Raw genomic sequence first — 13816 nt, 5'->3', positions numbered from 1 at the left:
GTGAACTGATCCAACCAGAATATTTATAGCAGCTCTTTTTGTGGTGGCTAAGAATCTAAATCAATCAAAGGGATGCCAGTTGTAAACAAGCTATGGTAAATGATTGTAATGGAATATTATTGGGCTTTAAGAAATGACAAGCAGGATGATTTCAGAAAAACCTGGAAAGACTTACACGAACTGACATATGGTGAAGTGAACATTTTACAAGATAACAGCAATATTGTTACATGAAGAAATGTGAGTGATTTAGTTATTATTCTCAGCAATACAATGATCCAAGACAATACCAAAAAACTAATGATGAAGCACACTATCTGCCTCCAAAGAAAACTGATATTGATTGAACCCAGACTGTTTTTGCTGTTTTTCACTTTTTTTTTATCTGAGCCTTCTTATACAAAATGACAAATATGGAGATGTTTTACATAATTGTACATGTATAACCTATATCTGATTGCTCAACGCCTTATTTCCCCATTTCTCTTGAGGACACCATCATCCTCCCAGTCACAGAGACTTACAATCTTGGCATTATTCTTGACTCCTTATGGTTCCTCACCCACATATCCATTCAGCTGCCAAGTCCACTTGATTCCACCTCCACATCATCTCAGGCTTTTGCTTCTCTCCTTCCACTCACACAGTCATCATCCTAGGTCAGGCCTCATCAACTCTCACCTGGACTTTCCTAATAGCCTCCTCACTGGTCTGTTCCCCTCTCCATCCACCCTCTGCATAGCTGCCACTCTCCTGCTTCACTAATCCACTGGTTCCCTGTTGCCTTTAGCATCAACTCCAAACTCCAGTTTGACATTTGAAGCCCATCACAACCTAGCTCCAGCCTGTCTTTGCAAGTTGACTCTACATCACTGGAGGCTGCATGCTGACCTAGAAAATCACAAATTCACATTGTCTGTGTTTTATTACAGTTTTATCTTTTTCATTAGCCTTGTCCCCACTGCATTTTAATCTGGTTCAGGCCTCACTCAGGAGTTTGGAGGGCCTCAAGTTTGACACCTGTGCTCTACATTAGTCTCCCTTTGGGTTGGGCCCTACAGTTTGGCCAAACTGGTTTTCCAGCTGGCCCTCAAGCATGCCATTCCATCCTTCATCTTTACTCTGCCTTTACACAGACTGTCCCCCATCCTAGAATGAGCTGTCTCCTCAGCTCCACCTTTCAGATTCCTTAGCAGCCTTCAAAGCTCAGCTCAAGCACCACAGCTAGGTACCCTTCCTGATTTTCCCTGGTTGCTAGTGCTCCCCCTCCCCCAAAACACCTTGTACTATTTTCTGTATTTTTATATGGGTAGACATTCTTTCCCTGAGAGAATGGAAGCTCCTGAGAACTGTTTCATGTTTTGTCTCTATGTCCCCAATGCCTGGCATTGCCTGGCACATGATAAGCTTTTAATAAACATTTGGTGATTGATTCCTTAATTTTGGATGACTGAGAAAAGCATATGATCCACTCATTTCTGCCTTTTCTATAAAAATATAATTTTATTACATAATAACATTTTGCATCATGTCTAATTTTTACTTATACTGTGGTATATAAATTAGAGCAAAATTCAATCCAGTGTCATACCCAGATGAGAGTTATGTAATCTTGCCACCAGACTTCAGTTTTTACAGAGTCTGACTTTAAAAAACAAGTAGGGTGGGGCAGCTAGATGGTGCAGTGGATAGAGCACCGGCCCTGAAGTCAGGAGTACCTGAGTTCAAATGCGACCTCAGACACTTAACACTTAACTAGCTGTGTGACCCTAGGCAAGTCACTTAACCCCAATTGCCTCACTAAAAAAAAAAAAAAGTAGGGTGTTGATAGTTTATGTAACAATCCTTTTAACTTTAAATATGACCTGGTTCAGAGGAAGACTGGTTCTGATTTTTTTCTGCCAAGGCCATACTTTCTGTTTTGAGCTCTAACTGTTCTTGTGCTGCCATAGGCTCCAAAGTGGAGACTCATCATTCTGGAATGGTCTTTCTCCAATCCTTTGAAGTTTCTTGCCAGAACGGTTTAAAGGGGTAAAACTTCTCCCCTCAAGCCCCTATCATCTTAAAACTGACAAAGCCCAGGCAGCTAAGTGGCACAGCAGATAAAGCACCAGCCCTGGATTCAGGAGGACCTGAGTTCAAATCCAGCCTCAGACACTTGACATTTACTAGCTGTGTGACCCTGGGCAAGTCACTTAACCTCATTGCCCCGCCCCCCCCAAAAAAACCCTGACAAAGCCAAAAGAAGAAGTTATTAAGCTGGCATACAGAGTGTTTTTTGGGGTTTTTTTCTCCCAGAAGCCAGAACACTTTGATATGAATTCATTCATCTGGTTCTTTGTATAAGCCAACTGATAAGAAGAGCCTTTCAACCACAATCACCCAGGAACTAGATTTATGGAGGTAAATACTGAAGTCAAAGTTCCATCTTGAAAGAATTCCAATTTGAACTTTTGAGTTTCCTCAACAAAATTCTCCCAACTTCAGGCTTACTTCCTCTGTTGTTGCTTCCTGCTTTGTAGTTGTCGTCATAATCATCTATTGATTTTGTTGTGGACCTGTCAGTGTGAATAACTCCCAGGAGAAGGGTTTTCCCATACTCCCTCTATCAATGCAGAGTAGCGATTCATCTGTAACTTGGTTATTTTAAAGTGTAATATGAGTGAGAAAACAGGAAATGACCAGATTATGAAGAGCTCTAAATGCCAAACAGTTTAAGTCAATCTTGGAGTTAACAGGAAGCCACTGGAGCTCCTTAAGCATTGACAAGGTCAAACTAATGATTTAGAAAAATCATCTTGGCAGCTAGTTCTGTGAGTAGAAGCTGGAACTGTGGACAGTGAGAGTAATCAACTGAGGTTTGGCAATAGATGAGCAACAACAGGATATAGGGGCAAGGGATTCAAGAGGAAAAGACAGTGTCAAGGTGAAATTGGCTAACTGTAGGATCAAGAATGGAGAAGGGAAAAAAAGAATGGAGAAGGATGAAAGTGAAGTCAGAGCAGGAGAGTGGTTTAAGAAAGGAGTGGAGGGAGAGGGGGGCAGCTAGGTGGCAGAGTGGATAAAGCACTGGCCCTGGATTCAGGAGTACCTGAGTTCAAATCTGGCCTCAGACACTTGACACTTACTAGCTGTGTGACCCTGGGCAAGTCACTTAACCCTCATTGCCCCACAACAAAACAAAACAAAAAAAAAAAGGACTGAGGGGTAGAGGAATTAGAAACTTTGATAAGGAGAAAGAATAGGTTTAAGAGAGGTGAGATATAGGAAGGTGGTGGTTGTATGAGTGAAGAAAATATGGCTTAGAAAGATGGGAGAACCAACAGCATATGAAGTCATAGATAATAAATTTAGAACTTGGATGGCTATAGAGATCATTTAGGGACAGCTAGGTGACACAGTGGATAAAGTGCCAGGCCTGAAGTCAGGAAGACTCACCTTCTGAGTTTAAATCACTTACTAGCTGTATAAGCCTGGGCAAATCACTTACCCGTTTGCCTCAGTTTCTCCTCTGTAAAATGAGATGGAGAAGGAAATAGCAAACCACTCCAGTATCTCTGCCAAGAAAACCCCAAATGGGGTCATGAAGAGTCATACACAACTGAGCAACAACAGAGATCACTTAGTCAACTCCCTCATTTCACAAACTTGCAAGCTAAGGCCCAGAAAATTTAAATGATTCACCTAAGGTCAATTAGATAGCAAGTGACAGAGCTGAGCTTTGCATTCCAATTATCTGTCTCCAAATTCTGCATGTTTTTCACTATTCTGTGATTGTATCCAGACATTCTGGAAGTAAACATTAAAATATATATGAGAGCTGGGGGTGGGGGGGGGAGGAAAGTCAATGCATTAATTGATCAGTCATTCTCTTTTTTAAGATGAAGTTCTCCCTTATGTCCCCTTCCCTCTATATTCCAGCCTCCTAAGTTTTTACATTCTTCAAGATTTTCCCATCAGTCCCCCATGTAGATGGTGATAAATCATGCATATCTAACTTTCCCATATGACCCGAGCCAGTGTGAAATTGTGAGGCAGAATGATATATTAGAAAGAAGAATGGGTTTTGCTTTAGGACCTTGTGTCAAGTACCATGTCCTGGCTGTATGACCACAGCCAGGCCTTTTCAACCTTTCCCAGCATTCACTAGGTGGTATACCAGATAAAAGCTGGACCTGGCCTCAGGAGGACTTGAGTTTAATGCCTCTCGGGTTTGCTTCCTCTGACATCGATCATCATCATCAGGTGACCTTGGGCAAACCCCTTAACCACTGAACCTTTCTCCTCACCTGTCAAATGAGGATCCTAAATCGCCCCCCCCACCCCACCCCTTTACAGGTCTATAGTTCAAGGACCAAATGAGACAATACACTTTGCGAATATTGGAAGGCTCTGTGCCAACGCTGGCTAAATCGTTCATGATAATAATTCTCATCCGTAAAATGATCCTCATGCCACCTGCCTCACCGTATGGGTGTAAAGAATGCTTTGCAAAACAAGATGCAAATGGGAGGTGTTACTGATGACGGCCCTGCTTAGACACAAGCCTTTGGCCACCTGAGCCACAATTAAAACGGATTCGGCGAATCTGTGGAATTCGCTTATTCCTTCATTCGGCCAATAATCGTGTCTGAGCATCCTACTCCGTGGTCCTTGGATACCACGAGGGATGTCAAGGAAGGGCCCCACAACACAAAGCAGCCCCTCATCATCGTCACCCTCATCTTCGCCCGTCTCCGCGCCACGTTCCCGGGTTCCACATTGTGCCCGCCCTGACTGGCAATCCAATCTGACCTCCCGATCCTTTTCTGCTTTTCCCGAGAGCTCCCACTTCCTCGCCACCTGGAAATGAAAGTGCTCATTAGAGCCAGACGATGATCCTCACTTGAGATAACGCCCTGAGGATTTTTCCTGGCCTGCCCTCACTACCTAGCTGACCAAAGGAACGAAGAACCCAGCAACAGCAGCCCCGCCTCCGATACCGCCTCCATAGGCTTCCTATTGGTTAGCGTCCCAAATCCTCTTACTCTGTTCGATTTTCGAACTACCCATCATCAGTGGAGAGCCCACCTTCGCCCAGCGGCTATTGGTGGGTCGTGACGTCATCTCCGGCGCCCGAACCCCATTGGTTGCTACGAGCAGAGGCCGTCAAACGTCATGGGAGCGGGCCGCCATTTTGACTGAGCTACCCCAGTGACAGGAGCCGGGCAGGCAGACGCAGCTTCTCCCCGCTTCCCCTCCCCCTTCCCTATTCCTTTTGCCGCCCCGCGCGCCCCATATTCCCGTCGCCCCGGCCCTGCCATGTCCCAGAAACAGGAGGCTGAAAACCCTTCGGAGGAGACCGGAGAGGAGAAGCAGGTGAAATGGAGGGGGGGTGGGGGGCGAGACGGGGCGACCGTGTCGGGGCGAGAGACGGCCTTCCCCCGGTGTCTATTGGCGGGTAGGCTCCCGAGCTTCGCTCGGGTTGGCCACTTCCCTCGTCGTGTACGGTGAGCCCCACCGCCGCCGGTGCTTTGAGCTCGGGTTAGCTAGGCTGCCTGTCGGTCAGGACCGTACTGCGACCTGATTGGTAGCCCGCTCTGTCGCTCAAGTGGGACAACCCTTGCTGTGATTGGCCAGACTTGGGCGCCGGGCGGGTGCTGGGAGAGGCTGAGTGAATGAAGTGGGCTTAGAGGTCTGGTGTGTTATGGGGGCGGCGTGGTGCCGGGACGCGGGCCGGCGCGCGGGGTCTCGGAGTCCCACGTTCTTTGGCTCCTTCTAGTCCTCCGCCCACCATCCGGCAAACGCTCGGTAAACAGTCGGCGAGGCTGGTGGGGGCGGCGATCTTCGTCACGTCTATTTAAGGTGGAGGCTTTCACAAGTAGGAGACTCGTGTTAGTGGAGGACTGAGACAATCTGTTCTCCACCTCCACCGAGACGGCGCCGGATGGAAGGGGGGCTAAGGGCTCGAGGGGCGACGAGAGAGAGGCAGGAGACTCCTCCCCACCCCCACCCCCCAGCCAACGCGGCGGGGTGCGGGCTGGGCAGTCTCGGATGGAACTCTGCGGCCAAATAGGTCATCACAAACCTGGCAGGCAATCGTCCCCCAGATCAATTCATCCAGCAGCCTATTGATCAAGGCCCCTGACATGTGCTAGGCTCCGACACTAGGAAGACAGATAGGACATAGGTTGGGAGGCATGGAGACATGCTCTTAGGGATGCCCTCTGATAGGAGGGAGAGCGGGCAATGCCAAGGCAGTGCCGTGACAGGGAGAAGTCATCACCTGGTAGAGAAGGCATCGTGGAGGAAGTGGCACCGAGCTGGGCCTTGAAAGAAAGAAAGAAGAGACTTAAGAGGACCTTCCTTCCCCCACTTCCCAGCACTGACACCAACCAGGACCAGCTAGAGGCAGGGGGAAGAACATAGCACCCCAGTACCACACTGCTAGTCACATTCAGTCTTCCACATAGTTTCCAAATTGTCATCCTTTGTTAGGAGCGTCCCTGTTTAGCGAAACATTGTGAGTAAATTCCAAGGAGCCCTTTTTGTGCCCATTGTGCAGGCGAAGATCTTAAGGCAGACGAGGCCACTTGCCAGCTACCATTATCCAGTCAGTCAGCACCTACTGGGTGCCAGGCACTGGGTTATCAGTTGCCAGGCGTTGATAGTTTTATTTCAACAGCATTTTTCAAGTCTGACCTATTTCTCTTAGCTGACCAGGACCACCACCTAGTTCATGACTTCATCACCCCTCACCTGAACTAATACAGTAGTCTTCTAATTGATCTCCTTGCTTCCAGCTACACCTCTCTCTTTCATCTTCCATACAATTGCTTGTACAATCCTTTTAAAGCACAAATCTAACTGGTCCCTTGTTTTTTGGGGGTTTTTTTGGGTCCTTTGTTAAAAACCTACAGTGACTCCTATTTCTTTTAGGATAAAATACAAATTCTGCTTGGCATTTGAGGCACTCCACAGTCTGTTCCAGCTGACATATTATATTCTTTCCCCCACAACCCAGTTAAATGAAAGTACCAGCTGTTCCCCTCAACTCATTACTTCTCCCTATCATTTGTAAAAGCTGCCTTAATTCCTGCCTGGACCTCCTTAATCTTGCTGCTTCCAAGGCTGAGCTCAGGTGCCTCCAGCTGTTTCTGCCCTTCCCCCCCCCCTCCAAGTATAAACCCTTTGAGAATAGGATATTGCTCATTTTTATCTCTATATCCCCAACACCTAGCACAGTGACTGTAGGACTCTTTCTTGTGTTTAATTGAGTCAACATACAATTCAGTTAGCATTAATTAATGAAGTGGATACTCTGCACCCAACTCCATGGTAGGCCCTGGCATACAAAGGCAAATATGAAATAGTTCTGCTCCCAAGGAGCTCCCATTCTAATGGGGGAACAACAAGGACACAGAGAAGTAAATATCAAGCACATGCATAATAGAAACCAAGGCACTTCTGGGGCATTAGGGAAGGCCTCTTGTAGGAGGGGGCCCTTAATGGAGCCTTAAAGGAAGCTAGGGGTTCTAAGAGATAGAGGTGAGGAGAGAGAGCATCCCAGGCAGGGAAAGAGGAGATAGAATATCATGCAGGAGGCATAGCAAAGAGGTGGGTCAGTTTGGCTGAAAGATAGAGCTCATTGGGAGAATCAAATGTAATTGGCCTGAAAAGATAGGTTAGCACTAGGCTGACTCTAAATGCCAAACAGGAGCTTTTGCATTTTATCCTACAGACATTAGGGAGCCACTGAAGAGGGGAGTGACGTGTCCATATCTGTGCTTTGGAAGTATAAATTTGGCGGTTAGGTGGAGGGTTGATTGGAAAGGAGAGAAACAGATGCAAGGAGACCAATTAGGATGCTGCGGCCATAGTGCAGGTGAGAAATGGTGAGGGCATGAATTAGGATGGTGTCCATGAGTAGGTATAGAGCAAAAGCTTGGTAGCATTCCCATCGACTCTTTCCTGGAGGAACAGTGCACACAGCCTACTCTGCATGTCTAGGATAGTGGCTGTGTGAGTAGAGAAAGGGGGACAGATATGAGGAATGGTATGGAAATAAAATGGTCAAGACCTGTCAGCTGATGACAGTGAGACGGTGAGAAGGCAAGGATGACACCAAGATTTTGACTGGGTGACTGAAAGGATTGTAGTTTCAGAGCTGTAAGGGATCTTAAATGTCATATAACCTAATCTTTTCATTTTACAATTTAGGAAACAAGACACTCAGAGGTTGTGACTTGTTCATGGTTACATGGGTATTAAGGCACAGAGCTAATGTGGTGGTGCCCTGGACAGAAGCAGGAAGTCAGTCAACCAACAGTCATTTATTAAATGCTTACTGTGTGCCAGGCCTTGTACTAAAGACTGGGGATACAAAGAAAGACAACAAATAGTCCCCCACCCTCCAGGAGCTTACTGTCTAAATGGATGTAAATGAAAAGGAGGAGTGGCCAAAGCCTACGAATTCTGTTTTCTACATAGATTTGTAGATGAGGCAGAAGGGAGAGATTAGAAATGAATGGAGTTTTGTGGTGAGACTTTTATTGTCTCTGTACAGTTAAAACTTCTGACAATAAGAGAGAACTCTGTGTAGAACCTGCCATTCCATTTGTCTTTCTTAGCCTTTTCTTTGCTAGTTTAGGTAGCCCTGTTCATCTTGGGGCACCCAAAGTTTGTCCTTGGCTTTTGAGCTTCCATGCTGGGAATGAGCCATGTGGTCCCTGATTCTATTTAACATGACCATTGCTCCATGGCTAAAAGTGCTATATTTGGGTATTGACCCTTCCCTAGCTAGGTCTTGTAAACCAGGGGGATTGGTCAACAGTTATAGTGTGCAATACAGCTTTTCTTACCCTTGGTGAGGTGGGAATTGTCTTGGCCTTGTGGAAATATTTATTTAAACAGGAGTAGGGGGTGGGCACAAATGTTGGGCATTAACTGAAGCTGCTCCTTGGTCGTTAGTTTAACCAAATGGTTCCTGTTTATTTTCCCAGGACACCCAGGAGAAGGAAGGTATTCTCCCAGAGAGAGCAGAGGAGGCAAAGCTAAAGGCCAAATACCCAAGCCTGGGACAAAAGCCTGGGGGCTCTGACTTCCTCATGAAAAGACTCCAGAAGGGGGTATGAGGCACTGCCTATTCTTTGTTGTCGTTTGGGCCCTGCAGGCTGTGAGAGCAGCTTAGAGGGAGGAGAGTGAAGGAGAAATGAGGAGGAAGAAGTCTATAGATGTCTTGCTGTCCCTTTTTTGGGAACCAACAACACTATAAACTGTTTTTTGGATTAATCAGGATTGGCATCCCTAGGTGGCTCAGAAGTTTAAAAGAAGTCTAATAGGTTATTCTTAACTTTATTATGATAGCGGTTCACATTTACCCTCCCAGGAGGAAAAAAACTGATAAAGGAGAGGTTCAAGGAGGCTTCATTTAGATGAGTAGAGGACAGTGGGAGAGAATGAGCCCTGACTTCCCTAAAAATGGTTTCTAGGTTGTTGTTTTGGTATTTGTTTTATGGATATTTGCCCACTCGACAGCTGAAGAATAATGGGTATATGTATGAATCTTAGTGGTGTGTCTTGTTAAATCTTGCGGAGCCTTATTGAAGGGAAGGCCACACCATCCCTACTATAGAAATCCCCCTTCATGCCATGAATAATAAGACTCCTCCAGCCCCTTGGAGGTAGCTCCAGCCTTTGTTAATCTTATCCAGGATGATTTCCCCCTAAGGAAGGAGAGGTTCTATCTTTCTAGCCACTTTTTTGGGATTCTTTGGCTCCCAAGGTGCCTAAAGAGCTAGAAGATGCTTCCTTTTGTAAGTAAAATGGAAAGCTTAGTTCATGAGTATTAGTCACAGATGGTGATAGGAGGCTGACTTTTGACTCCCCTTGCTGAGTACAATGCAAGGAAGGCATTTTTCAGCAGTGGAAAAGTATAAAGGAAAGAGGAGAGATCAAATTTTCCTCAGACTAGCTCAGCTTCTCACTTCCTGGCCTAGGGGGTTCATTTCATCTCTGCAACTGTTCTGTAAGGCCTAAGTTTATCTCCAGCTGATGGATGAGACTACCAAAGACTGACCAATAGACCAGTCAAGCTCCTTCCCTTACTCCCTTGTTCATTCATCAATATTGATTGTGCTCTCTTTTGAGTGCTATGGCATAGAATAAAGAGGAAGAAGGAAGTATGGTTCCTGACCTCTAGGGATTCAGCTTGTAAAGTGGAAAAATGAGATGTGATTACAGGAAAACGATTTAGATAAAGAATCATAAACAACATGAACAAAATATATATGCAAGTAGTGATCAGAACTTGAGATACTAAATTCTTGGTAAATGTGAGTTTTGAACAGGGTTTAGAAGGAAGGTCAAAATGCATATTTCCGTTTTGAGTCAGCACAGAAGTCCTAGACCCCACTTTTGTCTAAATTTTCACCTCTTGTCTTCTAGCAAAAGTACTTTGACTCAGGAGACTACAACATGGCCAAAGCCAAGATGAAGAACAAACAGCTGCCAAGTGCAGGGCCAGACAAGAACTCGGTGACAGGCGACCACATCCCTACACCGCAGGACCTGCCCCAGAGAAAGTCCTCCCTCGTCACCAGCAAGCTTGCGGGGTAACCTGTGCCCCTTCCCTCCCCCTCCTCCACCATTGGACTTCTCTGTATTATAGGCTGGGCTGGGCTGAGCAATTAGTCATTCAGATCTTCACAGTAATCTAACCAAAAGGGAGCAAGCAAATCGAGAGATGACTTTGGACCTGGTGTTGGTAGCTGGAGGCTGCTGAGGAAGGGGGAAGGTGGGTTGAAGAGAGGCTCTCATCTCAGTTCATGACCTTTTGTTAACAAGGAAGATTTTCAGGGTATCACCTGCAGCCTTGGAAATCCTCCTTAATAAGAGGTATTGGCATTGGATGATGGTATAACTTACTAGCTCTTATAAGTTGGGTGGGGAAAGGAGTCATCCTGGATTTGTTCTGCCTGAACCCTGAGGAGGTGGGAAGGAATGAGTCAGAGATCCTTTTGTGATAGGGATGGCATCCCTGGTGGATGTGATCTATAGTCAAGGGATAAAGGTCAGGTGGATGGAAAGCATCCTTTGGGCTAGTAACAGTTCTTTTACTGAGGCAGGTTAGGAGAATCAGAGAAAGGGAGAGAGGGAGGAAACTCATTTACTTGTGCAAAACTTTAAAAGCCTGCCTGTCCACTCCTCCATCAGATATTTTCAGTGAAGGCTGACCTTTGCTCTGTCTTCACGTGGCAGTTTGCTGGTGTGGTTTGGAGGACCTGCTTCCACTCGTTGCTTGAGTTCTGTTACCTTTAGGCCACTAATTAGTAGTGTGACCTTGAATGAGTTGTTTAACCTCTTTAGATTCCTTTCCTTTTCCTTTTAACTGCAGGCGCTGGACTAGCTAGTTGCTTCTAGCTTTCTGAGTTTCTGCTTGAAAAGCTTTTTTGCTGTAAATCATGTGACTTTAAAGTGATAGACTCTGCAATTCAGCAGTTGCTTGATGTGGGTTTCAGCCAGGGCAGAGCTATAGGTTGATTCCATTAAGGATTGCACATAGAGATCTGAAAGTGAAGTTTGGGGGGTGTAACAGGGTTGGGGGGGGGAGGCCCCACAGTGTCAGGACCAGGGGGAAAATGATTGAGGAGCCAATTATGGATGCTTGTCTCTGACTCATCCTCTTTCCTAGCCTGCATTAGCTCCAGGCCTGAAAAGTAGCTGAGGGTATGGTCCTTGGGCATGTGGGAGCCTGCTCATCATAAATACATGAAGGCCCATGTTTTGCATATGTTGTTAGGGAGCTGGAATAGGAAAGGAATGGAAGGACCTACTCTTCAAAGGGCAAGGAGTATCAGCAGAGCCGAAGACACGGAGCAGCCGATCTTCCCTTAGAGGAGACCAAGGAAAGTGGGTAGTATAGGAGGTGCTCGAAAACGCTTTCCTAGTGGTTAAGACTCCCAACTAGGAAGAAAGAGGACAGGTCAAGGGAAGGGGGTGCAAGTGGTCAAGAGGAGCAAGTGTGCCTTGGCCTGAGTAGAATTGTGTGAGCAGGTTATGCCTCAATGCTGTTACTTATTAGAGAGGGTCAGGGTGAATGTTGTTCCCTACTTGCCTTTTTATTATATAAATCCTGATAATCCGTTCACTCAACTTATGTGAATGACTAACTGATCAACTTGATGATGTGTGTATATAGATACTATGTGTATATATACTTCCCTCCTGCTTAGCCAGTCCGATTTCTTGCTGCCACTTGAGTAGATAGGGTATGGGAGGATCAGGGCCACAGTCTTCCTGACCCACAATTTCACTGGCTCTCACTTGTAAATGTATATAATTATTTTTGTGTTTCTTGCTCCATTTCCTCATGCTCTCTTCCTATGTCTCAAGCCCCATGTGGAAGGGGAGAATTGCTAAGCACCCTGTATAGCTGCCTCCCCTGTCCCAACCACTTTGTACATAAATATGTCGCATATATTATTATATATATAAATATATATATAATTTTTGTACGTCCTTTTCATCTCCAATCTTCTTGAGTTCTCTGTTCATTTCTTTCCGTTCCAAGTTACTCTTTTCATTGCCCAGTGTGAGGCCTCAGGACTGATGATCATAATGAAGTTTGGCTGTTAGGGAACACATAGAAGAGATAGGAAAATCAGGCCTCCATTGCCCTCCTCCATGTCCATTTCCCAGAACTACAAAAGCAGGGAACCAAATAATTTTCTAGCTGCCTGCCCTTTTCTTCAGTGTGGAGTTTCATAACTTTGTTAACAAAGAAAGTTTTTTTCAAAATAAGTTCAAATATTCTTGATCAAAAGTTGGATTTTGGTTGTGTTCTCTCCAAAAGACATTTTTGTATAAGATCAAAACAACAGAACTGTCAGCTTCCATCATCTACTCAGGTGTCCCCACACCATCAGTCCTGCTTCCTCAATCAGCTTAACCATTTTGAATGGTTTGAGTCCTACCTCTGAAATAGAGCCTTCTCTGAACCAAGAAATTACCTCTCAGATTTGAAACCCCACATGGCTTTTGTTCTTTGTCTAAAGGATGATTTTTGTTTCTTGGAGCATCCCCAGGTGCTGCAGAGGGGCAAGGAGAATGCTACTGTGGGAAAAATAAGATGGGGAACTTCTCCCCACTTCCTTTTCCTTTTGCTGCTCTGGGAGAAATAAAAGAGTTTCCCTGTATGGATGGGAATGGGGAGAAAGCCAAGTGGCTTAACAGTTGTCAAGTATGGAGCAGAACCATTGGGTGGGGAGAGATATGGGGCTGGATACTTTTTCCCCTGTTACTTGACAGTGTTTTTATTTTTTCTTCTGTGTTCGTCCGCAGTGGCCAAGTTGAATGATGCTTCCCGGGGCTCCCGACAGATCCTGAGACGCTGCCCCCCTGGGTCCTGTGCTGGCTCCTGCCCCTCCTTGCCTTAGCGGCTAGGGGGTCAGGAGGTGGCCTGGGTGCGGGCCGGAGAGGCAGAAGCCCCTGCCCGACGGTGTCCCAGCGCATGGAGCCCCTCGGGTTGAGCACCAAGACCTTGAATCTTTTTTTGTGTTTTATTTTTCCAAACATCTCCTGGGAAAAATCTCTATGAAATCCTGGTGTGGGGTTGAGAGGGAGGGGTTGGGTGGGGGGGGTGGGGGAATATGGGGTAATATGAATTGGGGCTTGGAGCAAAAACAAATTGCTGACTCCCCTCTTTCTGTAGCCCTTGGTTGGTGATGGGTGGGTGTGGGGGTTGCTATAGGGAAAATGGACTGAAGATGGAAGGATGAGTCCAATTCCACAGAAAAATGCCTGGTGTGCTGGCATCAGTGCCGGGTGATTTAGTGTC

At 46.0% G+C, this 13816-nt stretch overlaps 1 protein-coding gene and 1 long non-coding RNA gene across 3 annotated transcripts in view; one reads left to right on the top strand and one right to left on the bottom strand.

Annotated features, from left to right (window-relative positions):
* The window catches only part of LOC122754495, a 39431-nt gene extending 34525 nt beyond the window's left edge, over nt 1-4906 (bottom strand). Inside the window, exon 1 of the long non-coding RNA XR_006356373.1 lies at nt 4795-4906. This is a non-coding gene — a long non-coding RNA (uncharacterized LOC122754495). The remainder of the gene's footprint in view (nt 1-4794) is intronic.
* Nucleotides 4907-5141: 235 nt separating this feature from the next.
* Nucleotides 5142-13599, top strand: ENSA (endosulfine alpha). Of its 2 annotated transcripts, XM_044001309.1 has the most exons (4): nt 5150-5358; nt 8982-9107; nt 10426-10592; nt 13321-13599. In XM_044001309.1, exons 1-4 carry the CDS (start codon nt 5302-5304, stop codon nt 13334-13336), a joined length of 366 nt encoding a protein of 121 aa, XP_043857244.1. In that variant the 5' UTR covers nt 5150-5301; the 3' UTR covers nt 13337-13599. The 2 variants fall into 2 exon arrangements, with proteins under 2 accessions (XP_043857245.1, XP_043857244.1); XM_044001310.1 differs by lacking the exon at nt 8982-9107 and having other exon boundaries at nt 5142-5358.
* Nucleotides 13600-13816: the final 217 nt, after the last annotated feature.

Source organism: Dromiciops gliroides, chromosome 4, assembly GCF_019393635.1.
Source record: "Dromiciops gliroides isolate mDroGli1 chromosome 4, mDroGli1.pri, whole genome shotgun sequence".
Lineage (NCBI taxonomy): Eukaryota > Metazoa > Chordata > Mammalia > Microbiotheria > Microbiotheriidae > Dromiciops > Dromiciops gliroides.
The sequence above is the reverse complement of the archived record's forward strand: the minus strand, read 5'-3'. Positions and strand labels throughout refer to the sequence as shown.

Bases quoted from the DNA above. Each gene is read 5' to 3' on its own strand.
- ENSA (XM_044001309.1), top strand. From the start codon at position 5,302: ATGTCCCAGAAACAGGAGGCTGAAAACCCTTCGGAGGAGACCGGAGAG. The intron at 5,359-8,981 runs GTGAAATGGAGG...TTATTTTCCCAG, and splicing joins AGACCGGAGAGGAGAAGCAG to GACACCCAGGAGAAGGAAGG. The intron at 9,108-10,425 runs GTATGAGGCACT...CTTGTCTTCTAG, and splicing joins TGAAAAGACTCCAGAAGGGG to CAAAAGTACTTTGACTCAGG.